General features: G+C 41.7%; 2 protein-coding genes across 2 annotated transcripts in view; one reads left to right on the top strand and one right to left on the bottom strand.

The window, feature by feature from the left end:
* The first annotated feature begins 7,442 nt into the window (after positions 1 to 7,442).
* On the top strand, positions 7,443 to 18,896 carry lrpap1 (low density lipoprotein receptor-related protein associated protein 1). Its single transcript, XM_076728828.1, has 8 exons — positions 7,443 to 7,741; positions 8,424 to 8,568; positions 11,397 to 11,527; positions 12,393 to 12,513; positions 13,638 to 13,793; positions 14,651 to 14,733; positions 15,289 to 15,465; positions 16,530 to 18,896. Exons 1-8 carry the CDS (start codon positions 7,580 to 7,582, stop codon positions 16,596 to 16,598), a joined length of 1,044 nt encoding a protein of 347 aa, XP_076584943.1. The 5' UTR covers positions 7,443 to 7,579; the 3' UTR covers positions 16,599 to 18,896.
* A 444-nt stretch (positions 18,897 to 19,340) lies between these two features.
* LOC143319059 (protein Dok-7-like) overlaps positions 19,341 to 22,732 on the bottom strand; it is a 19,230-nt gene continuing 15,838 nt past the window's right edge. The window contains exons 9-12 of the mRNA XM_076727629.1: positions 20,518 to 20,589; positions 20,051 to 20,096; positions 19,730 to 19,882; positions 19,341 to 19,582 (exon numbers count right to left, since the gene is read on the bottom strand). Coding sequence (XP_076583744.1) covers positions 19,341 to 19,582; positions 19,730 to 19,882; positions 20,051 to 20,096; positions 20,518 to 20,589 — 513 coding nt within the window. The remainder of the gene's footprint in view (positions 19,583 to 19,729; positions 19,883 to 20,050; positions 20,097 to 20,517; positions 20,590 to 22,732) is intronic.

The following is a 22,732-nucleotide window of genomic DNA, read 5'->3' as shown; positions in this document are numbered from 1 at the left end:
GCTCAAAATGAGGACAAGCAAACTTGCACACTGTGGACATCAGGAAAAACTTCTTGCTGCAGGTATGCAAAACTAGTTATCTTATTTTGAAACCATGCTCTAAGATTAGCACAGGAATAGGATCTTCCTCATGAATTATAGCCATCTATAGAATAAGATTGCATTGTTAGGCAGCCAGCTGTACTGAAACAAAAATACCTGGACTGTATAGCAACTGCATAGATACATTCAGGCCAACAGGGTTAGTAAGAGCAGCGGAAGGTGATGGATGAAACAGTAACAAATATGTAAAAAAAAAAAACAAAAGTACAAAATGTACAAATGCTGTGGTCCAAACTGCTAGAGGCATAGAGGATCACTCAGGATATATTATGATCCCTTCCAGGAGGGCTCTGACCTCCGCTGAGCTGTGCTGATGAGGCAGGTACGGTCCATAGAGCAACATGTCGAACATGAGCTCTGCTCAAAAAGGACGAGCCCAGTCCATTACCTGGACATATGGTACATTTGGACTAGTTATGACTCATCGTGCAGCCTACTAGCTGTAACAAATGTCAAGCAAGATGAGCCTTTTTCTCTCTCTTTCTTTCTGTTTTTGTGAGACTTTTGGCATGTCCTTTTCAGACAGATGACACAGGGAAGCCAGCTGACTTTCAAATTATACAGAAAATCTACATCTACAGTGTCAAATACATACATATACTGTATGCGTGTGTGTCTGTGTACATACATACATACATACATACATACATACGTGTGTGTGTGTGTGTGTGTGTGTGTGTATATATATATATACACACATAGATAGATAGATAGATAGATAGATAGATAGATAGATAGATAGATAGATAGATAAAAGCTTATAAAAATACATTGCATTTCCAAAGATTAAACCAGTGGCTCCCAAACCTTCTGGCTTGTGAACCCCTGTCTGTCTATGAGTTATTATTAGTTCGACCAAAGACGGTTTCCTTTAAATAACTGTTCAAGACCCAGGTAAAAATATCCAATATTTCATGAAAAAGATAAGAGAAAAGCCCCAACATTGAGAACATATTTGCATATCAGAACTTGGTTTTCTCTTCATTCCTGCTCAATAAATCATCTCACAACCCCTCAGATTTATCCTGTGACCATATAGAGGAGGCACAGCTGGTTGTGAAACACTGGACTAAACTACCAAGCTGTATATGAAATAACTAGCCCCACCTCAACCAGCTAATAAAACCTAACCAAACAGCCAAATATATTCATCTTTTACAAAACCTGGAAAGATTATTAAAACTATGCAAAGGGGAAATGTAATTAAATGTAAACAACGAGGGAAACAACATTTGCTTATTTTCCTTTATCAGCATAAATAGCTTGCAGTTCAATATGTATTACTGTTTTAAGATTTTCTTCTCTACCACTGAGCTCATGTGTGGCAACTATTCTCAGCACTGCTGAAAATAAAATCAAATAGCTTTTAGGAGATTTTGAAACACTGAAAGTTTTATTAGCGAGCAGCTAATTCAAGCCAAGTTAATGTGATGTCTGCTCCTGTTGTTCCCCACAGTTAAAGCACAATTAGTAAGATGATCGAGGCTGCACTCACTTGGTCTTAATGACTGTGTTTGTTCATGGACAGTGATTGAATATGTCCTTTATTTCATTATGACTCTCCCTAACACCCACAGGACAACACAAACTGCTGATAAAACAGCTGCTATCTCAATCTCTTTGTTTCTGTCTTTCTCTTTCCTTCCTTTTTATGCTCTCTCTTTTCTTGTCTCGTTGCTCTCAAAGCCCACCTCGGTCAGTTTCTCTCTTTCCACCTAATGGAAGCCAAAGGGGAGATGAAATGATGCCATCGTCAGACATGGTTTATGTAATGGTCATGGTACTGTGGGCTGTTTACTGTGCTGCACCCTCCCACAGACCTAATGTCTCTCTCTCCTTCTTGACTTTCCGCTCCAGAGACTCTCCCAATTTGTGCAGGCTCACGTCCACTCACAACCACACCAACATCTCACACACACTCTCTGTTCATTCCCTCTGTCATCTATAACAGATATGAGTTGTAAGAAAGCGTCTTTCATCAATGAAACTGCTCATTTGATTTTGTCAGACATAAATGCATGGAGATTTTAAATAATGTACTCATTAATTATTCATGAGTCCACTCAGTCACATGTCGACAGCGTTCATTCATTCATTCAGCAAGAGTTGGTGTTTGTGTGCATGAATGTGTACAGGGAGGCTGCAGGTGTGTCAGGAGCTGAGACAGATGTGACGGTGGAAACTGTTTCTCCCAGCCTTTGGTTGTTGTTGACCTTTTGAATTCAAGCTAGCCTATAGGCAGACACGTTCATTAGGTGTGGCTGTGTGAAAAGCAGGTCTCTGACAGACTTTCTTGCTTGTTAAAGTAAGAACCTGTTACACGGAACTGCAGTAAATAGAGATGCAACACAAGAAAGGATGAGGGGGAAAAAACCAATAAAGAATTTTAAAATGAATCCTGTGACAGACAGGTAGCCAGTGGAATGATTTTAAGATAGTGTAGGCGCTCTGTCTGCTTTTCGCCATGTGCTGCTGTGCTCTGTATAAGCTGTAACTGACCAATAGCTTTCCAGCCTGCTGCAGATAAAATCATGTATTAACTTTTCCGTGTTTGCCTGGGAGAGAAACGGTCTGACTCTGGCAATAATCCCTCAATGATAGAATGACACTTTAGCCATGTTTCTAATGAGATGTTGAAAATTTCTGAATCAATGATAACACCAAGGATTTTGAACCATTCCTTGATGTTTAGTGCAAGTAGATTTAGGTGTTCAGACAGTTTCTCTCTCTCGGCTTTTGCTCCAATAACAAGGACTTCAGCTTTGTCTTGATTTAGCTGTAAGAAGTACTGAGACATTCACAAGCTGATGTCTGAAATACCTGCAAAAAAGCTGTCAAAAGACCTGTAGTCATTTGAGCTTACAGACATATATAGATGGGTATCATCTGCATAATTATGGAAATTGATGTGTCTAATAATATTGATAAGTGGTAACGTATAAAGACTGAAAAGTAAATGCATGATGTGTTTGGTAATACTGCGTGTTTCATTGTCCATCCTTTTCTGAGTAATGTTTGCTCTGATGATGATCTTCTCTCTAAAATAGGCAGAAATTTCATTGCCTTTTGTAGCATTCAGGTGATCTGAGTCAGAGTTACGGGCAGGATTCATGAGACTGTCAACAGGTGAAAAAAGAGCTGTAAAAAGATTGTTACAGTTTTTATTTATAAGTTCAGAGAAATAACATCATCAAGCATTTCTGATTGCTGTATCATCTCCTGCTTGGAGTTCTTCCATCCCCATCCAGCTTTACAACACTTTGTTTTGAGTTGGTTGATATTCTATTTTCTCCATGGTGTTCACCGAAGTGGTGCAATATGGTCAATAGCTGATTGTAGTTTGTATTTAGTTTATCCACCAGATCATCGACAGATGGTGGGAGAGTTGGCAAAGAGTCAGGCCTATTATTTATACACAAGATAACATTTCTGCCAATTCAGATGTAAGATATTGGTGTTTCACAGTGAGTCTACAATCACAATTCAGCACATGAAGAGAGACAGCAAACTCAGTTAAGTAGTGATTCAACAGCTGTGATGGTTCATGAATATGTTGTATGAAGCTCAGATCTTCCAATAGATGAACCCTTCATCTGTGTTAGTGTCAAGGTGTAAATTAAAGTCACCAATAATGATTATGTTGTCATAGTTAGAGCTGATAATAGACAACAGCTCAGTGAAATCAGGCAAGAAATTTGGGCAATGCCTTGGTGGTCTATAAACAATAACTGCAACAATGGGTACCTGACACTTCAGTATGACAGCATGGTACTCAAATGAACCAAAAGAATCAAAAGAAACCTCCTTTTGGCTCAGAGCATCAGTACATGTGGTGGCCGTCTCTACACCCCTCTTCCCTTGTCTTGAAGAAATCATTTTTGTGGGGTAATTTCAATGAGAGCAGCGGATACATCCATGTTTAGCCAGGTTTCAGTTAAACTGACCTTCAGAAATACACTATATTGCCAAAAGTATTGGCTCACCTGTGACATCCCATTCTTAATCCCTAAGATTTAATATGACATTGGTCCACCCTTTGCAGCTATAACAGCTTTAACCCTTTTGGAAGGCTTTCCACAAGGTTTAGGAGTGTGTTAATGGGAATTTTTGACCATTCTTCCAGAAGTGCATTTGTGAGGTCACACACTGATGTAGGACGAGAAGGCCTGGCTCTCAGTCTCCGCTTTAATTCATCCCAGAGGAGTTCTATCAGGTTGAGGTCAGTCAAGTTCATCCACACCAAACTCTGCCATCCATGTCTTTATGGACCTTGCTTTGTGCACTGGTGCACAGTCATGTTGGAACAGGAAGGGGCCATCCCCAAACTGTTCCCACAAAGTTGGGAGCGTGGAATTGTTCAAAATCTCTTGGTATCATGAGGCATTCAGAGTTCCTTTCACTGGAACTAAGGGGCCAAGCCCAGCTCCTGAAAAACAACCTCACATCATCATCCCGCCTCCACCAAACTTTACACTTGGCACCATGCAGTCAGACAAGTACCATTCTCCCGGCAACCGCCAAACCCAGACTCGTCCATCAGATCGCCAGATCATTGATTAAGAATGTTTTATTGATGAAGGACCTGATATTTAAATGTGCTCTTTACAGATTTACTGTCTTGCTTTGTGGTTGACAACGGTCTGTGGATGCAGGGATGTACACAAGGTTGTTAAAATTTAGGGGTGTAGATCTTGTGGTAAACTGAGAGTTTATCAGTGTCAATGAGGTCTTTAACTGAGTGCAGCTTCTTTTTTAGGAAGTCAGGGTTCGACCTACTATATCAAAATTACACTTTGAATTAATTTGGTTGACATGATGTGGGAAAAGGTTATTTGAACAAAAATACTCAATGTCCTGTGCTAACAAAGTCTTAACATTATTAGATACAATAATAGCTTCTTTTTTTTTTTACCTAAGCTAAAGTAGCAATGCCACAGAGTAAAAAAAAAAATAAAAAATACAAATACACTCAAAATATTGCTTAAGTACCAGACCAAACTATCAGCATCAAAATATACTTAAAGTACCAAAAAGAATTAAGTGGTCATCAATTCAGAAGCATGTTTCTGATATTATTATTAGATATTATTATATTATATATTGTTATAACATCATTATCCACTGGTGAAAGTAATGGCAATGTTGTGTTACTTAGTGTTTTGTTGTTATTTTATATCTCACCTCAGAGCTTGTACCATAAACTCCTGTGTATTGTAAAATTAAAAAAGGTATGAAATCAGCAATCCCTGAGGAAGAATGAATGCAGTAAGCAGCCAGACATCCTTTCTCAGTCCTGTGAACACTGTATCTCCTTTAGTCCAAGAACGGGCCAGTTGATGAGCAGTTGAAGTGCTCTGTCTCCACAAGCCTGGGAATCTGGATGACTCTCAACAACTTAATCTTGGTCAAGACAGAGTATAAACGCCTCCCTCTGTCTCCAAAGACACTTAATACAAAGAAGGTGAAGTTCCTTCACTGGGAAAATGTCCCCTGTAACTGCCAGACCTTGAAATATCAGGTTGTCTGTTAGTACAGGACTTACAGTGCGTAAGACAATAAGTTGGCAGGTATTGCTCTGCTAACACATCTTGTTAAGTTTCCCATCCTAAATGTTTGTCTTTGATCCAGCCAACAGCAATTTCTGTCACAGCAAATAACTGCCACAGACCATACAGGACTGCACGGTAAAATAACACGACACCACATTTATAACATGAAACACATGGGTTATTTGTATTTGGTTTACTCTATCTCCAAATTTGATTTGACAATATCTGAATTAAATCCATTTTCAGATGATTAAATTGACTACTGCCAAGGAGTGATTGCTGGTTTTCTGACAATATGTTATTTACAGTCAAATAACACTTCTAATTGGTTTCCCATTGTCAGGTAAATAACAAAGGATTTTTTAGGTTTTTTTTTTCTGTTTTTAAAACTACTCTGAAAAAATATGTGTTTTGGTCTTTTGTTGAGTGGATGAGAAATGCTGCATGGCAGTCACCCACAAATCCAACATTCATCCTCTCTTTGTCTCTCTCTCTTCAATTCAATCCAGTTGCAGTTAAATAAGATTTATTGGCATAAAGTTCTAAAACAATATTGTCAAGGCGAGTGAGAACAATATAATGTTCTTCTCTCTGTCTGTCTCATTTTCCTCTCTCTTTCTCCCAGTTCACTATAGTTTAACTGAATACAGTCCAGTTATTGTGGTGTATTGGCATGAACGCTGTATAAATAACTTTGTCAAAGTGACCACTTCAGTAGATCAATGATAAAAAGCCTGCTCTCATTCTGTCTCCTACTAAATTCAATTAGCTTGACTGGCATGAATAATGTCGATCACTGCTTCATAAAGACTGTGTGTGTGTGTGTGTGTGTGTGTGTGTGTGTGTGTGTGTGTGTGTGTGCATTCACTGTAACTCCTTTTAAGTCTTTGGTCCAGTACTGGCAATGTTTTTTATGAGTCACTCATAAAATGTTCAGAAACAACAACGGCTGGATGGATAAACATCAAGTAAAATGAATATAATTCTCCATCGTCTGGCTAAATTCATGAGATCAATAAAATATAATGAAACAATCAAACAAATCAAAAACAACACAAATATAGTGCAGGATTTCCACACAAGTCAAATCCTCAAAATTTTTTCAAGACAAAAATCTTCATTAAAATTTGACATCTAAGAATAAAAATTACCAATACCAATAATTCAGTACTATAGTAACATGTTAGATCACAAATTGTAAAAAAAAATTAAAAAAAAAAAAAAAAAAAAAAAAAAAGACTAAGCTACCAACCATTTCGATAACAATAAATTAAATCGTTCCACTTTTCTTAGTTCTTCGTAGCTCTTGGAAAGATAGATAGCAGTTTTTTTTAAGCAAAATATACAAATATCAGAGAAGTCAGTGAATTTTGCTGATGGATTGTCGCAAGGGTGTCTATTATGAAGCATGCTAATGTGAACTTCCTTAGGAACACGGCATTTGTGGGAGCTTTTTCTCACTCCGCAGGGGGGAAAGTCTTTTTTGAGAGTGAATTACCTATTTAAGACCCCCACCTTCCAAGGAGTACTCTAGGAAATCCCTTTCACTGCTGTATAACGGACAGCGCTCCATCGTACTGTAGCGTACAGAGTGATGTGCGCCGCATCCAATCACGTAAAACGCGTGGAGGCTTTCTATTTGCTCAGGCTTTTTGTAGCCTTCGTTGCCATGTAACAGCACAGAGCGGCATTCCAGGAATTGTAGTTTAGAAAAGGTGGTTTCCGCCTTACAAATAACAGACGGCCTGAGACAAGACACTGCATATCCCAGAATGCACGCATTTAGGAAGTGTCCTCCTACCTTGAGCACATGACTTGTGGTACTCGGTTAGCCACAACAGTAGGAGTATTCTCAGTGTCGTCGGGCATTTTTCTTATTCTAACTGGTACTTTTGTCCTGTCGTTACTCCTTTATAGTTCTTTTTAAAATGAAGCTTCAGTGTTTAGTCGTTGCTTTGTGCTTCGGCGTGAGTGTAATGGCTGGGAAATACTCTCGTGAAATGAACGAGCAGAAGCCGAGCGGTAGTGATGGACAGACGGTGGAGTTCAGGATAGCTAAGCTGAACCAGGTGTGGGAGAAGGCTAAAAGGGTACGTATGTTATAGGAGACGACCCACAAGATGTATGGTTAATGTGAATGTGTAGCAAACAGCTGTCAGTAGCAGCAGCACGGCCACACGGACACAAGAAACGTTAGCTGTCATGTTATAGTTTTAGCTTGGCTAACGCTACTGCTCTTTTCTCAATTAGATAAGTTCGTCTTTTATCATTGTGATAAAAGAGGGATACGATAAAGAAGCTGGTGAATGAAGCTTGGTACTGGAGGGGTGTTGAGAAAATGTTGAGAGAGAACCACTATAATTCTGCTGTTTCGAGGTCACCACCATTTACAGCCCTCGAACAGGTCAATTCTTCACCCCGTCGCCCCTGTAGTCCTTAATGGTCCACATTAGAAGACTGTGGTACTCAAACCATGTAAGACGAGAGTGAGCTATAATTCAAGTCCGATAAAATGAACCAAGTCGCATACCTCTTCTCCACCATGCATGTGTAGTTTGCATCCAGCTCCACCTAAAGAGAAGTTTCTGTAGGAGCTGAGATTTAATATATTCGTTCATCAAACAACCTATATTGAACAATTCTCCCCAACACAGTTACAGTGTGTTTGCTTTGTCACTGTTTCAGTTTCCCTTTGCTGTCTGGCTTTCCTCGATCCTTACCCTCCTTCTGTCTATCTAATGTTATATTGGCTCGTGTTTTTGGCTGTGATAGATGCAGTTGTCCCCGGTGCGGCTAGCTGAGCTGCACAGTGACCTGAAGATCCAGGAGAAAGATGAGCTGCACTGGAAGAAGATGAAGGTGGAGGGGCTGGATGACAACGGGGAGAAAGAGGCCCAGCTGCGACGTAACTTCAATGGTGAGACAGTCTCTTGCGTTTGTTACATAGCTGATCAAAGCAAAAAGCATTTTTAGTGGGGCTCAACAGTTAATCGAAATGTTATCCAATATGACCAAGTGTAATATCCAAATCACAGGAGCTGCAGTTTTTTGATAAAGTTAAAATGTGTCACAACATGCTGTTATAAATGAAGCCTTGTGGTGCTGCAGAGTTGCCTCAGCCTGCAGATCAGTTTCTCCAGAGGTAAGAGAGCATGCTTGGGTGGTTCAGGCCCCAGCAAAGATTGCATCATTTTTATAATTCTTCAGTGAAAATGCAATGCAAAAATTAGCATTCACACTAAAATTGTTGGCCATGTTACAATATTAATCTGTCAAAATAACTGTTAATTGTTTTAAATAATACATTTTTGCCCTACATATTATTCAGCCCTACTTATTCAGAACCAGAATCTGTGTTTGCACTGAGAAAGCAATGCAGAGGTTGCCATTAAAAAATACAAGATTTTTTATAACCTTGTGTATTAAGAGGCTACTGTGGGGAAAAGGCACCGTCCTGACAGACTAAAGGTTAAGACCGGGTACATTCTGTGTGAAACTTCATTAGTGGGGCCGTTTAAAGCCAGTGGTTTAAAGAGATCAGCTGAGACTACAGGTTGGGCTTGAGTTGTTTTAGTCCAGGAATACAGTCTGTTAATCTTCATCAAAATAAAAGAGACAGAGGATATAGCTAATGACAGAGGATGCACATCATGTTTAGAGTTTCTGTATCAAATATCATGAAGCGTTTCATATTGAAAGGTACCTGTCACGGTCACATGCTTGAAATATGAATGCCAAGGAATACAGTGTTCTGAATATGATAGTTTATGTAATAAACTCTGCCCTTTGGCTGCTTGAATAACTAATGTGTTACTTTCCTCTGCATCAGCCAAGTCTCAGAGGAAATATAATTCCTCATTCCTGTCAAGGTTATACTGCCAGCATCTCCTAAATTTCAATTTAAAATGAATGCTGGAGCTGTATCCAAACTGCTCACTACAAGCAAGCATGTTTAATGACGTGCATTGTTAGCATACAGATTTAGCAGATATATGAGTACGTATGAAACATTGTCAAAGAAATATTTATTTCTTTATGAAACTCATGGTCATTAGAGGATTAAAATATCCCATGATTCTTTGCAGCAAGAAAGAAGTCAGGGCTCATTGAGTAAACATTATGCTGGCAAATGAAACAGGATTAACAGCCCCAAGCACCAACAGATTCAGATGTGTGTATGTTTTTAAGCAGTGTTAATGAAAAAAATAGATTTTCAGTTTTGCAAACCAGCTAAATTTGAATTTGTGTCACTCACACATGGACGCGAGAGGAAACAAATGTGTGAACAATTCAGACACAGCTGCTGTACCTGCAGTTTGCTCTGAGGTGGCAAAAGGACGGGACGGGCATGTTTTGATGAAGGGAGGGTGTGAAGGGATCTTTGACTCAGCACCAGGCAATGACCCAGCCACACACACCAGTCTGTTTAGCATTCTACAGCTGGCAGCCAGTGGACACTTTCCTCAGGCAGCAGTCCACCCACCCAGGACTCCTCTCCTCCCTCTCACCCCAGTGGTGGAGTGACCTTGCAGCTGCAGGCGGAGCTGGCAGAGTCAATTGTATCATTACTTTCTGCTTGAGTCATTCTGAAAATCATTTCTGTCTCCCTTTTTTTTCCAGAGCATTTTTTTGTTAACACTCACTTTGATATTCCAGGAGACAGATCCTGACACCTTGCTGTTGACCTGTAAGCCTGTTTTACTGTTTGCACCGCTTGTACATCACTTGGGTCATAAGCCTCAGCTGAAGCCATAAAATGTGAAGTATACAAGCCCATCAGTGCCGCAGAGATTGTCCACAAGGTCTTCCATCCTGTTTATGAGGATTTTAAACTAGCCCTCTGCATGTAGACACTCTCCTAATGAAGTATCGCTAGTTAATTAGTGACACTGATAGGTTACCAATAGGTTGAGATGAGTTGAATCAGCTGCTGCAATAACAGTTTACTAGAGCAGAGTAATGAGGGCAGAGCGTCTTCAGAGCTAAGTCCAGCTTTGTATTGTTATGCAGCAGTCTGACATGTTGAGAAAGGACTGAACCACTCATTTATATTGGGCTGCTGAACATAACTTGACAATATTAAACAATTGAGTCACAGAAATACCAAATATGTGGCAAAAACATCCCTTGTCTGTCCCAGAGAACAAATCTTTGGATGCATTTCAAATCTTTATTTTTTTAGCTTTTCATATTTGGCCTTCTTTTGTTTGTCTTTTGTGTTCAGGCCTCTTACCAAGTTCTGTGTTGAGTAGTATTCTGTTAGGTTAGTGAGTGGGAGGGTAAGTGAGTGTTTTTCTCCTCCTCTCTCACTCTCATCTTCATCTTAAAGTTTTTCAGTTTAGGAGCAGCACAACATAAAGCACATGGATTTCACCCTCTGTGGGCTACTCATGTCAAGAATTAAGTGAAGTTGGTTTTGATAAGTTCTCATCAGGTTGTAAACTGTTTGTTGGCCCGCTCAGTTTATTTTCAGAGGTTGAGTTGCTCATTCAGAGATGCTCCTCCCTGTGCGAGCGGCGAGTTTTGAATTAATGCTGCTGTCAAGGGTTGCGGGTCCTCAGGGTTATTTTTGATGTGAAACACCTTAGCATCTTGTTTAAATGATGAGTATATCTGTGTCTTAGTCACTTTAGATTCTCCCTGTGTATCAAACAGCCTCCTCACGTGACAGCCCAGCTCTGACTCCTAACAGGCACGTGATCATGAATCAGAGCATTAGAAAAAAGCCTGTGTCTTATTATACAGTGATCCTGGCCAAGTATGGGATGGATGGGAAAAGAGACACACGACCACTGGAGAGCAACTACCTGAAGGACCACAACACCAATGAAGGAGATATATTTGATGATCCCAGGCTGGACAAGCTCTGGAACAAGGTATGTACAAAAGACGGAGGGAGAAAGTATTGAAATGTATTTTTGAAATGGTGCCTCGGTTTTATGCCCTCTTTTCTTGTAGTGTCGGTGTTGAACTGTTATGTCTCCCTGAAACTAGCACGGCTGACAGATAAAATACAGACACAGACCTCAAATCAGCTAAAACAGAACTGTCTCATGAAAAAAGACCAACTGTTTTACAAAGCTTTTTAGGTTACCGAGTTCTCACCCAGCAGATATCTTTGAATGCAGCTTTTACATTTGGCACAGTAACTGCACTCTTGTGCTGAACATTTCTAAAAGCTTATGTGTGGAAACATTGTTTGGAACTTTGACAGGACGTATACAACTAGTTAGGGAAAGAAAATTGAGAAAAGTTTTATTCTAGCTCTCTAACTGTTTCCCACAGTTTAAATCTGAAGCTGTTAAAGGACCACAGCAGAACATACCTTATTTGACAACTTTTTTGTAAGAATTAATGTATAGTGCAGTTGTATCTGGAGAAAAGCAATGAAAATGAACAACACTGGCCATTAATATTTCTATCTGTTGGAGTTGGATTATTTGTTTCAGCACAAATGTGTATGCAAACATTAAAATCTCTATGCTTGTTGCTGTTGCAAACTTTGGATGATACATTTATAGATTTGTATAGATCTCCCATGTACAACATATTCCATATATTCTGTGTAAAATGGTGCCAAGGTGCCATAATACCATGTAAACCTTCATAGACATCTAGTCAAGGAATTTGAGCTTCAGCAAGTGGTGATCCTCTTTGCAACACCACTACAATATTTCTGTTTCTCTTGTGCTGCTTTTCAAGCTAACTCCTTTCTGTCTCCGATGACTGCTCCTCCACCAGGCCAAGAGCTCAGGCAAGTTCTCCAACGAGGAGTTGCTGAGCCTACAGAGGGAGTTCCAGCATCACAAGGACAAGATCCACGAGTACAACATCCTCATGGATACCGTCAGCAGGACCGAGGGTGAGCTGTGTGAATCACTCCCTTTGCTCTGCTGCCCAGCAGAGGTGTCACACCACCTCTTCTCAGTTTTATTTGTATTTTCTGAGGCCAAGTTTATGAGCATTTCTTCTTTTTATAGACGTTTATGAGCCTCTACTATTCATCACTATATGTCAGGACAGCCTCTACAGTAAAGCAATGCAAAGAGATGCACCTTCTCTCTCTGTTTTACTCTCATTTGGCTGTTAGCAAGTGTGCTGTTGCTCAAGTCAGTCATCCAAAAAACAGCCTGAAGTACTCTGTCTGTCTGTCTGTCTGTCTGTCTGTCTGTCTGTTCAGTCTTGTGGTCATGTACACAGGTGGCAGGTATCACATGTTGCCACCCACCGTTCTGCGCTCTATCAGCGTTCGTCACATCACATCAAGCTGCGAGCTTTAAGCTGAGCTGACACACACAGCTGAGCTGAGTCTCAGAAAGGCGTGGGGGGGGGGCAGGCACGTCTCCCTCAGACGTGACTGGCACTTTGCAGCTGTTCCGTGCCAGAACTTTACTGTTAGCACTCCTCAGCTCTGTGTCTCTGCCCAAGCAAGCCGGGGGGGGTTTCTGCTTGTCTGATGCATTTAAATATTGAGCCAATCACATGATTCCTTCAGGGGAGTCTCCACGTACCTCCACAACACTGCCTCCATCCATACACACTTTCACTGCCTGTCAAGTTTCTCTACTCTTCATTTCATCCTGACATTGCCTTTTTTTCCCATCCAATTGTCCACCTGTCTGTGGCGCTGCCCTGTTGGCCTTCATCCACATTTTACCTCCTCTCCTTTTCTAGGCCGAAACAGGCAGGTATTATCATAAGCACACTGTCTTTTAAACCGGTAAGATTAGGCTCTTACGCTACTCAAGGTTCTTTTGAAAAAATGAAGGTGATGTAGCCACGACTAAACTCTCCTTATTTAAAGCTGCTTTTCTTTGTCTCTTTTATAGCTTTAATTTCTTTTTTCCTTCTTCTTCCTTTCTTGTTTCATTCCTCCTTCCTTTCCTCTCGCTCCTATCTGAACCACCCAACCAACCCCATCGCCCTTTGACTCCAAACCTGCCCCGTCACCTCACCTTCTTTCCCTCCGTCTGTTTGCCTCTACAGAAATACACAAGAATGTGATCTCTCCCCTGGAGGGCGACGCCAAAGAGCACGTGCTGCACCAGAAGCACACGGACCTGAAGCAGAAAATGAGAGATCTGAACCAGGGCTTTGATCGCCTCCGTAAGCTCAGCCACGAGGGCTTCACTGAAAACAGCGGTAAGAGAGAAACACACTCACGCTGAGCTTGTCTCTTTCTGCATCTCAGGCTCACTCCACATTTATCTCATCAGCTTAATCACTAGGATTTGTAATCATAATAACACACTCACTCTGTCGTATCACAGTTGGCGAGCGTTGATATGCTACCGGATTAACTTGTTTTGTGCTTTGAGTTTCAAATTGAATATGCCTCAGAAAAGTATTTGAAGGAGGTTGTTGAATGAAGCCCACATTGCTGCATCCACCCAGTGATGTAAACCAGCTTGCTGTTCAACTCAGAGGAAAACATTCAGTCACCCTCCTGTGATTTCATTTTCTTACAGTTCATCGTCTTTTACTTCTTATGTTTCGCTGCTTTTGCTTGAGTGCACTGCAGAGTTTGCATGGAGTCTCAGTTGTGCAGGTTTCAGCGGGAGTCTGTCGGGGAGTTTAGATGAAGAGGATGTTCCTGCTGCTCATTCACACCGACTCCTCTACTTCCTCTCTCCTGAGTTCCCTGCAGGTTCCGTCTCCCTCAGCCACTTGTTCTCATCCTCCCCTCACTTCCTGCCTCCTCTTGCACAAAACAGTGTTGATCTCCTCCGCCCTGTTTTCTCCGTCTGGTTGTTCTTATACATGCAGGCTTGTGCAAGCGAAGAGAAATCTGTGACAGCACCTCAAGCTGAGCTATGAATGCAAGCAGTTGGCTTCTCTTTCTTATTGTGTGTGTTTACCAAATGACTATCATACAAAACATCCACTGTGACCGCTCCTCTACAGAACCTCTCGAGTGTGCATGTATTGGTGAGGCTCCAAACTGTCTCCTCGGACTCTTTATCTCTTCATCTTTCCCTCCATCGCTTCTCCCTCTGCAGAGTTTCGGGAGCCCCGTGTGATTGAACTGTGGGAGGCTGCCAAGAGAGCCAACCTCAGCGAAGATGAACTGGACTCTCTCAAGGTAGCTCTTTCATCACTTGTGGCAGCTTTTTTGAACGTTTCTGCGTTCACAGATTTGTTTCTGGATGACACTTGTTATTTTATCAGAGTGCTACAGCCTCACCCCTTAAAACACAACTCTCAGAAACTTTTTGCTCAAGTGCTCTTTTGGTAATTAACTTGAACATTTGTAGTGTGCTCGGTAGCTTAGTGCTTGTGTGTGGTGAGCCTTAAAGCCTGGAGTGCACATTGTTATGATCACATTTTATGCATTATACATTCGAAATGCACAAGTATTCCACTCTCCTATCCGTCTGTGCTCCTTTCACCCTTTGTCCCATGAGCAGAGACTCACAGTGAATAACTCACTTTAAATTTCAGTCCTTTTAAAGCTATCAGGCTTCAGTATCAGATGTATCACAGGGAAGCATTCAGCTCGACTTTTCTCTGACATTTCCTCTCGAGTCAGTACTTGAGATGCATATCAGCTCATTCTGTGCAGCTGTGCGTGTAATTGAAGGTGAACTGAACTTACACCCCCTCTGAGTTCGCTGGCCTCCTTTCCTTGTTCACTTAGGAGGAGCTCCGTCACTTTGAGACCAAGGTGGAGAAGCACAGCCACTACCAGGAGCAGCTGGAGCTTTCCCACCAGAAACTGCAACACGTGGAGACTTTAGGAGATAAAGAGCACATCAGGAAGACCCAGGAAAAGTACAACACACTCGCTGAGAAGACCAGGGATATGGGCTACAAGGTAAGGAGGGACAAAAAAGGTCATCTGTTAGCTTCTTACTGCACATCCTGCCATCAAACACCACAAAACTGCTGTCCAATGGCTGACTGCTTGCTGGCAGTAAAAGCTAATGATGTCAGAAAAGGGGCAAGGAATAAAACATTGCTGCAGTGCAGGGAAAATGTAGTTACCAAAAGAGAGGGGACAAAGGTTAACAACGTCAGCTGATACTGTTCCTGTCCAGGGTTGGACATTAACTTTTTTGTCCACCTGCCGCTGTGGTGGGTGGGTTTCAAAATCTACCAGCCACTCAGTTTTTTTTTACCAGCCTTGTTATTGCTTTCACCAGCAGTGTGTAACTGCATGTGAAAAACAATAAAACAAGATCTACAGTATCCTATCAGGCTGTTGCATTTCATAAGGTCAATATTTAAACTCTTAAAACTGACGTTCTCTTTTTCATACACACACAAACCACGAACTAATGAAGCAATGTGCTGTCATTCCTCAGCAGAATGCTAATCCTCTTCATGTGTGCCTTCATGGGAGCCACATCCCAGGCTGATTTTCCCTGTAGTGTCTTTTTTTACCTGATGTGTCATTTGGATGATTCACAGTCTTTCATGGCTTCCAGTTTTATAGCCACCCAAAGCACATTGACGACACACTGAACAGAACATTGTCTGGCTTGTGTCCTCATAAACTAACCAATCACGGGATTTTTTTTTTTCCATGTCTCTTTAAAAAACGTTATGACCACCGCCTCTTTGGCCTGCGTCTCCTCCTGCAGGGTTTTATCTGCAGACTTCTTAACCCCTGTGATGTAACACCACATTGCTGTGTTTTTCTGTTTCTCCTTTTGTCCTTTGTAAATAAAATCAAGATTCCCTCTCTAAAACATGAACATTGAAGAAGACTGACTACATTTACCATGAAAGCAACCAAACCATCAGTTAGTGCACTACACGATTGTGAGTGTTTGTGTCAGTGCCGAGGTAGAGCATGTTTGGTTAAAAACGTCTCTTCTGTACAGAAATTTGTCTTGGAGTTAAACGGTCACACGTCTTTCATTGTCTTGATTTCAGATGAAGAAACATATGCAGGACTTGTCCAACAAGATTTCTCGTCAGGGACTCGAGCACAATGAGCTCTGAGAGGCTCGGATCGCCACGTCGGTGAAGGTTGAATGAACTGAAATGATTCCCTCGACCACCTCACCCCACATACGCTACATTCTTCCATTCCCCTACAACTACTGTAAAAAAAAATCTGTGTTTTCTACTTTTTTAGTGTTACTAGTTGTTGATTTGTTTATAAAGGAGTGAATGAATGAATTATGGGTTGTCTGTAGAGAGATTTCTTAAAAATCAGCTGTGATAAATAAAAGGTCAGATTATCAGTCATGGTACAGATAAAATAAATGAAAAATGGTTCATACTAGTCTAGTACCCTGTAGCAACAACTAATGACAGACAGGTGTAGAAGAAACGTCTGGCTGACAATGTGGCAACGATCCAAGAAAGCCAAATTTTGTGGGGGCGGTTGGTGAGGGATGGAAAAGCACTTGACTCATGATGATGTAGTTTAGCTCCTGAGGGATGGTTCAGCTCCTGGGGAACCGCCAACTGACTGCATGAGTACTTCATCCTGTAGGAATATTGGCACGGTGGTGGCCAGACAATTTGTCCACACCCGTCTGTCGTTAGCTGTGCAAATAGTAAATGCTGCCTCAGATAGCCTGTTACTACTGTAGTAACTCATGGCTTGGTGTCCTGAAATGTTGTAATTTCACTCCTGTTGTCTAATCAGTGTAAAATGAAGCACGCTTTGCACATTCAGATTAGAAGCACTGAAACCTTGGAACCTGAAAATGTAACAGCAATCTTTAATATTCAGTAAGATACAAGTGCCAACAACATACAAACTAGTATTTTAAAAATATAGTTTAAAATCATTCATACTGTCTTGGCATCAATAAAAGCAGTCTATTTACAAGTCCAGTGGAGGAGAGCAGCCCCTGCAGTGACATTAACAAGCTATTCTCAGTAAAAAGTTTTTCAAACTCATCCTCATGTGGTTTCTTTCTCGCCGCCTCTGCCTCAGACACACCGGTGGGGAACCGCCACCATAAAAATAAATCAACATCAAATATTGGACTATTTGTCCTGATGATATCAAGAAGGAGGTGTGAAATTGGAACACACAACAGACAAACACACACTGTGCTTTTCCATTTATCAATCCCTGCCCTCTCACAGAGCCGAAGCAGAGCCATTGATTGCTGTCATGAATAATGTTACTGGCTGCCTGATTACTCAGTCATGTCCTGCTTGGGCCACATGGGCACAGATTAATGTCATTTGCACCTGAGATATAACTCTAAGATGCTTATTTCAGTCAAATGCTCTGAAGCTCTGATGTGGAATGATAGCCAAGCTTGCTGGGACTCTTAACAGTCGCCTGTAAGGTGTCAGTGCTGTGACAGGGGGCTTGATCTCATTGTGTGATCATCTGCTTCACCCCTGTGATAAATCATTTGAATTTAAATAAAAATACGTAAGAGAGGTAACAACAAATAGAGCCACGCTGAAACAGTCTGAAGAAAGTAAATCAGAACTTTAGCTTAAAGTACAACTTGATGCCGAGCAAAGCTTCTGTCTGCCTTTGCCTCTGTAATATCAGTGGTAAACGTTAGTCTTTGGAGCCATTCACTCATACTTAAGGCTGTTCAATACTCAACGGTCATCCTGAGAGAACCTTAAAGGAGGCAGATGGCTTTTCCTCCAACCACAGCAGACATAAGTGCCATGCAGCCAAACAAAGGTAACACTTCATTACAGTAGAGAGAGTACAAGTATATGAGAACACAACACAACACACATCCAAGATGGCAGCTGCATAAGAGCCTTCGCAGACATTTCCTTTTTTCTTTTCAGTGGAATGGACTGTTGATTGGGGAAATTGCTGTACATAGGTACAACTGTGAGTGTGTTTTAAGTACAGCAACGACCGGCATGACGAACAACTGCAATCGAGCGCTTTAGCTCGCTCGGAGAGAATCAGCAGCGAGAAGTGTTTTGAAGTGTCATGGAGTTGGGCGTTGCAGAGTCAGTTTGGTGGCCCTCGCCGCCTGCTCTCCAGCTGAGTCAGTCTGTCCTCCCTGCCCTGAACATGCTCCGCCCCCACTCTCTGAGCTGTTTCCATGGCACTGATGTCGAGGTGGGCGTACCTGATGGAGCCCTCTTCTGGTTGAGAAATTGGTGTGTGGGGAGGGGGGGGGAGAAAATATTTGTGTTTTCACGTTGTGTCATATGTTCTTTTCAGTCACATTTTCTTCATTGGCAGTGCTGGATTATAACTATGAAGCATTCTTTGCATCTGACTGTAAACATGCATATCTGATCTAATTCATAGGTCTGTTTTACATAAATAAATTGTTTCTTGCCATTCATGCGGTGCACTTGTCTGTCCCTGTTTGATACAAACTACTAAGAAAACAATGCAATCCAATATTCCAAATACAGCCAATAGATACAGAGACATAGGTGTGCAGGAAAATAAGCAGCAGTAGCAGAATACTCTCAACCAAACCTAATGTAAAAATGCTCTGTTTGTCTGCCATAACGGTAACAGTGGCATCTATTTCTTTGCTTGTACAGATTCATACAGTATGAGTCAGTATAGGTGCCCTGCCAGTAAAAGGTAACTGTATAAGGAAGCCAGATAGAGGACATTTCAACCGAAACATTTTTAATTTTAGCCTAATTCACAGTTTGTCCTAAACTATAATGCTGTATGCTAATGATGCATGAGGTCTATGGGTGGCAGAGACCTGGGGTGCAAAAGCTGAAGCCACATTGAAAAGAAGACAGAGGCAGGAAAAGACAAATGGAGATCTAAAATGGCCGCTTACTGTTCTTACTGGGTCTGCAGAGCTGTGAACTGTTATCTCTGACAGCACTGTACAGACTGGAGACTGGAGCTGAGCCGGGCTCCTGCAGGTCCAGCTCTGTGTAGAGGAGCTCTCTGTTAGTTTTAGCTGGCAGGGGGCTGACGGGGATGTTCACATAATTAACAGTGCTGTCACTATGGAGCCCCGTGTCCAAAGACACAAATGGATGGGCAGACTGGAACATACCTGAAGGGAAAAAGCCAAAAGCATAGCCATTAAACTGGTTGATCCAGGACCAGCAGGATAAAGTGAATAGAAAAACACCAACACCAACAGGTCTGAAAGACATCACACATGACATGTCACTCATCAGAAGGTGTGTAGTTTTCTTACCGCAGCCTGACGTTGGCTTATACAAGCTCAGTGCAACAGGCAGAGGTGGAGGGGCAGAGGGTGTTAGAGAGGGCACCGGCCTCTTCACACCTGCCAATTTATCACCAGCATCCCCAGTGTCCTCATGTTCCTCCCTCACACAGAGAGGAGCATCTGGGAACACATGTTTAGCACAATAGTGTTTTACACCGATACTTAAGTCCACGTGGCTGTGATGGAAGTCTGAAGATCATTTACTTAAGTATAAATAATAAAATGGAAAGACTCACGTTAAGTAAAAGTACTTAAGTAAATGCACATTAATCGCATTCATGAACACACCTTGAGTATCTGCAGATGGTGATAGGTCAGACGGTGAGTTGGTAACCTAGAAAATAAACCACATGTAGCTTTTTGATGTTTCTGTTGTGTTTAATGAAGTCTGTACTACGTAACAAGTTTAGTCAGTTGCTTCTTTAGAGATGTCATCATGTTCATCTGATGTGGCAGAATGTGGTGCAGCAGTAACACAGGCACTGAGGAGCCTTACAATCAGTCATTCCTATCAGTTACACAGCGTCTAGCTAACATCAGACCACACCAATTCAGGCTTTAGACGCAAACCTTCTGAGTATGCTGAAGTGAACAACGGTACGTTTTATCGCTCATCAATTAAACATTTCATTTTTAAGAGGACACAGTGAATTGTTTCTTTTTCCAAATGTTCCAGAGTCACGCTTGAAGCATTTCAAAGCTCTTTTTCACGGCTCCATAAGGTCCAGGAGTAAAATCGGCACATAAAATCTTACCTGAGTCAAGCATCTGTTCCTCGCTGACCGGCACTGCTCTGGTGTAATGTAGTTGTCTGAACCACTGCCACTCTGGGTGGGGAGACAAGAGAGGTTATAGTTGTGGCGGGGTTAATTGTTGCTGGGAAATGAGATTTGGGGATGTTGTAAGCGGCTGCGGATGGAGAAGCTTTGAAAAGTATTGATTGGGAGAAAGAACTGTGGGGAAGTGTGAGAGCATGAGGTGGAGGAGAAAGAGTGAGACCGAGCGGACGTCTTCAGGAGGTGGCAGACGAGAGATAAAAGGGTGGCCGGCTCAGATATGAGAAATCTCTGACAATGTGTCCCAATTTAGACCTACCATTTTCTCCTGCCCACAGCAGTTAATAACTAGCAGCGGGCTCAAGCTTCAGGAATATTATCTGTCCCACGGTTTTATTTCAACGGACACAATACAACTTGTAGAATGAGGCGTCGTCTCATTACCCGACATGAAGGAACCGCTGACACCTCTGAGTTGAGGAATGATGAATAAAGAAAACTCACTGGTGTTTCATACAACAGGATTCTCCTCTCCAAAGGTTTCTGCCTGTTTCATCACTACTCATTAACTTACCCTGTCCTCTCTTGCTCTCGCTCTATCTCTCCGACATACACATGATGTATAATGAACACACACACACACACACACTCCTACACAAGCTGTCAGAAATCACAAGACATGCTGCTTCCTCTCCTGCTCTGATGATAATTTGCTCACTACAAGGGGGAAACGCTTTTCACAGCCCATCAGAAAATTAATTAGACAACGTAGAGAAGTCTCTTCCGAGGTGCAGACAAAGGTATCAAAGGAAAAACAAGCAGCTCTAGACAGGTGTTCGATGGAAACACATGCCGAATTTTTGACAATAATTGTTTTTCTATATTAGTGATTCAGTGCCTCCGTGGGTTTCGCTGTCGCCTCGCAGCGAGACGGCCCTGGCTTTTCTTCTCACACGTGTTTCAACACCCTGTGGTTTTCACGTTGCAAAGTCACTTGGACTGCAGACTAAACTGGCCATATGGAAGAAGCTGAGGAGGCGTGCTGTGATCGCAGGATACACTGCAGTACAGAATGAGCTGCTGTATGCTCTCAAAAAGCAAGCTGCTAATGGCTAATGATGCTGGTGATCGTAAGAATATTTTATATAGAAATGATCATGTTAAGCTGCTTTTCTGCTCCTGTGGCGACCGCTGTTCAGCATTTTGCAGTGTTTCCAGCTTCTCTGTGAGCCTTTAAGCCACTGAGTACTGTAAATCACAATTACAAAGGCAGCCACCTAAGTGAGTCATTAGGGTGAATAGCCAGTAGGAGTGTGTATGTGAAGAGGCCAGATAATTGGTGCTTGAACTACTGGTGCATCAGTCGCAAACACTGCAAAATTACGTAATATGGCGAAGGCAAAAGTTAAGATTTCCAAAGGCCAAACAGAGGAAAACTACATTAGAAAAGCAGACCCTCAGCGAGACGGACTAAAAGACACTTAATGGGAGATTTGCTGAACAACATTCTGACCTCCGGCCTCAAAAATTACCATCAAGTTGAATCGACATCTTGTACTATATCAACTAAAACAAACAGCAACTTGCAAGCAAGTTGGCCCCAGCAGTGTTATTGTATAGTGCATGTTTTTTCTGCCCTCTGACTGTAGGGCCACTGCAGGTTCTACTTCAGCTTAGGCTTTACAAACGTTAGGCTCAGTCTAATTGTTGGCTTTGATATGGGCATTGGACTATAGATGGAGTTAACCAATGTGTTTGAGGATTGTTTTACTAGCTGTTGCACTTTATTCCTGTTGTTTCCCTTCCATTTATTACTCCTGCAGTAATTTAATTATTTCAAATTCCAGATTGCTGTCAGTATTGGTTTGTCTTCAGTTTTTAGCCAGTAGCTTGGCTGTAGATGCTTGTGTTATACTGTATCTGTGGAGCTTGGGAAGTACAATTGTGAACTGCATGAAAATGAAAACTGCATGACAAGGCTCAGGTTTGCTCTATTTTATGTTATTCTAAGCTTTGAAATTTCCCCTTTTTTGGTCTAATGAGGGTACCTAAGGCTGGGCCTACATGTGCACAGCCTCTTTCTCCGTGTTTGAAAGTAAAAAATTGCCCAGGATCAAACAGATGTGGAATACTAAAACAACAAAGTACCACAGGTCCCCAGGAGGAGAACCTCCCAAATCTACTGCTGTAGAAA

This window comes from Chaetodon auriga, chromosome 4, assembly GCF_051107435.1.
Source record: "Chaetodon auriga isolate fChaAug3 chromosome 4, fChaAug3.hap1, whole genome shotgun sequence".
Classification (NCBI taxonomy): Eukaryota; Metazoa; Chordata; class Actinopteri; order Chaetodontiformes; family Chaetodontidae; genus Chaetodon; species Chaetodon auriga.
This window is presented reverse-complemented; position numbering and strand designations above follow the sequence as displayed.

Bases quoted from the DNA above. Each gene is read 5' to 3' on its own strand.
- lrpap1 (XM_076728828.1), top strand. From the start codon at position 7,580: ATGAAGCTTCAGTGTTTAGTCGTTGCTTTGTGCTTCGGCGTGAGTGTA. The intron at 8,569-11,396 runs GTGAGACAGTCT...CTTATTATACAG, and splicing joins GCTGCGACGTAACTTCAATG to TGATCCTGGCCAAGTATGGG. The intron at 12,514-13,637 runs GTGAGCTGTGTG...TTGCCTCTACAG, and splicing joins TACCGTCAGCAGGACCGAGG to AAATACACAAGAATGTGATC.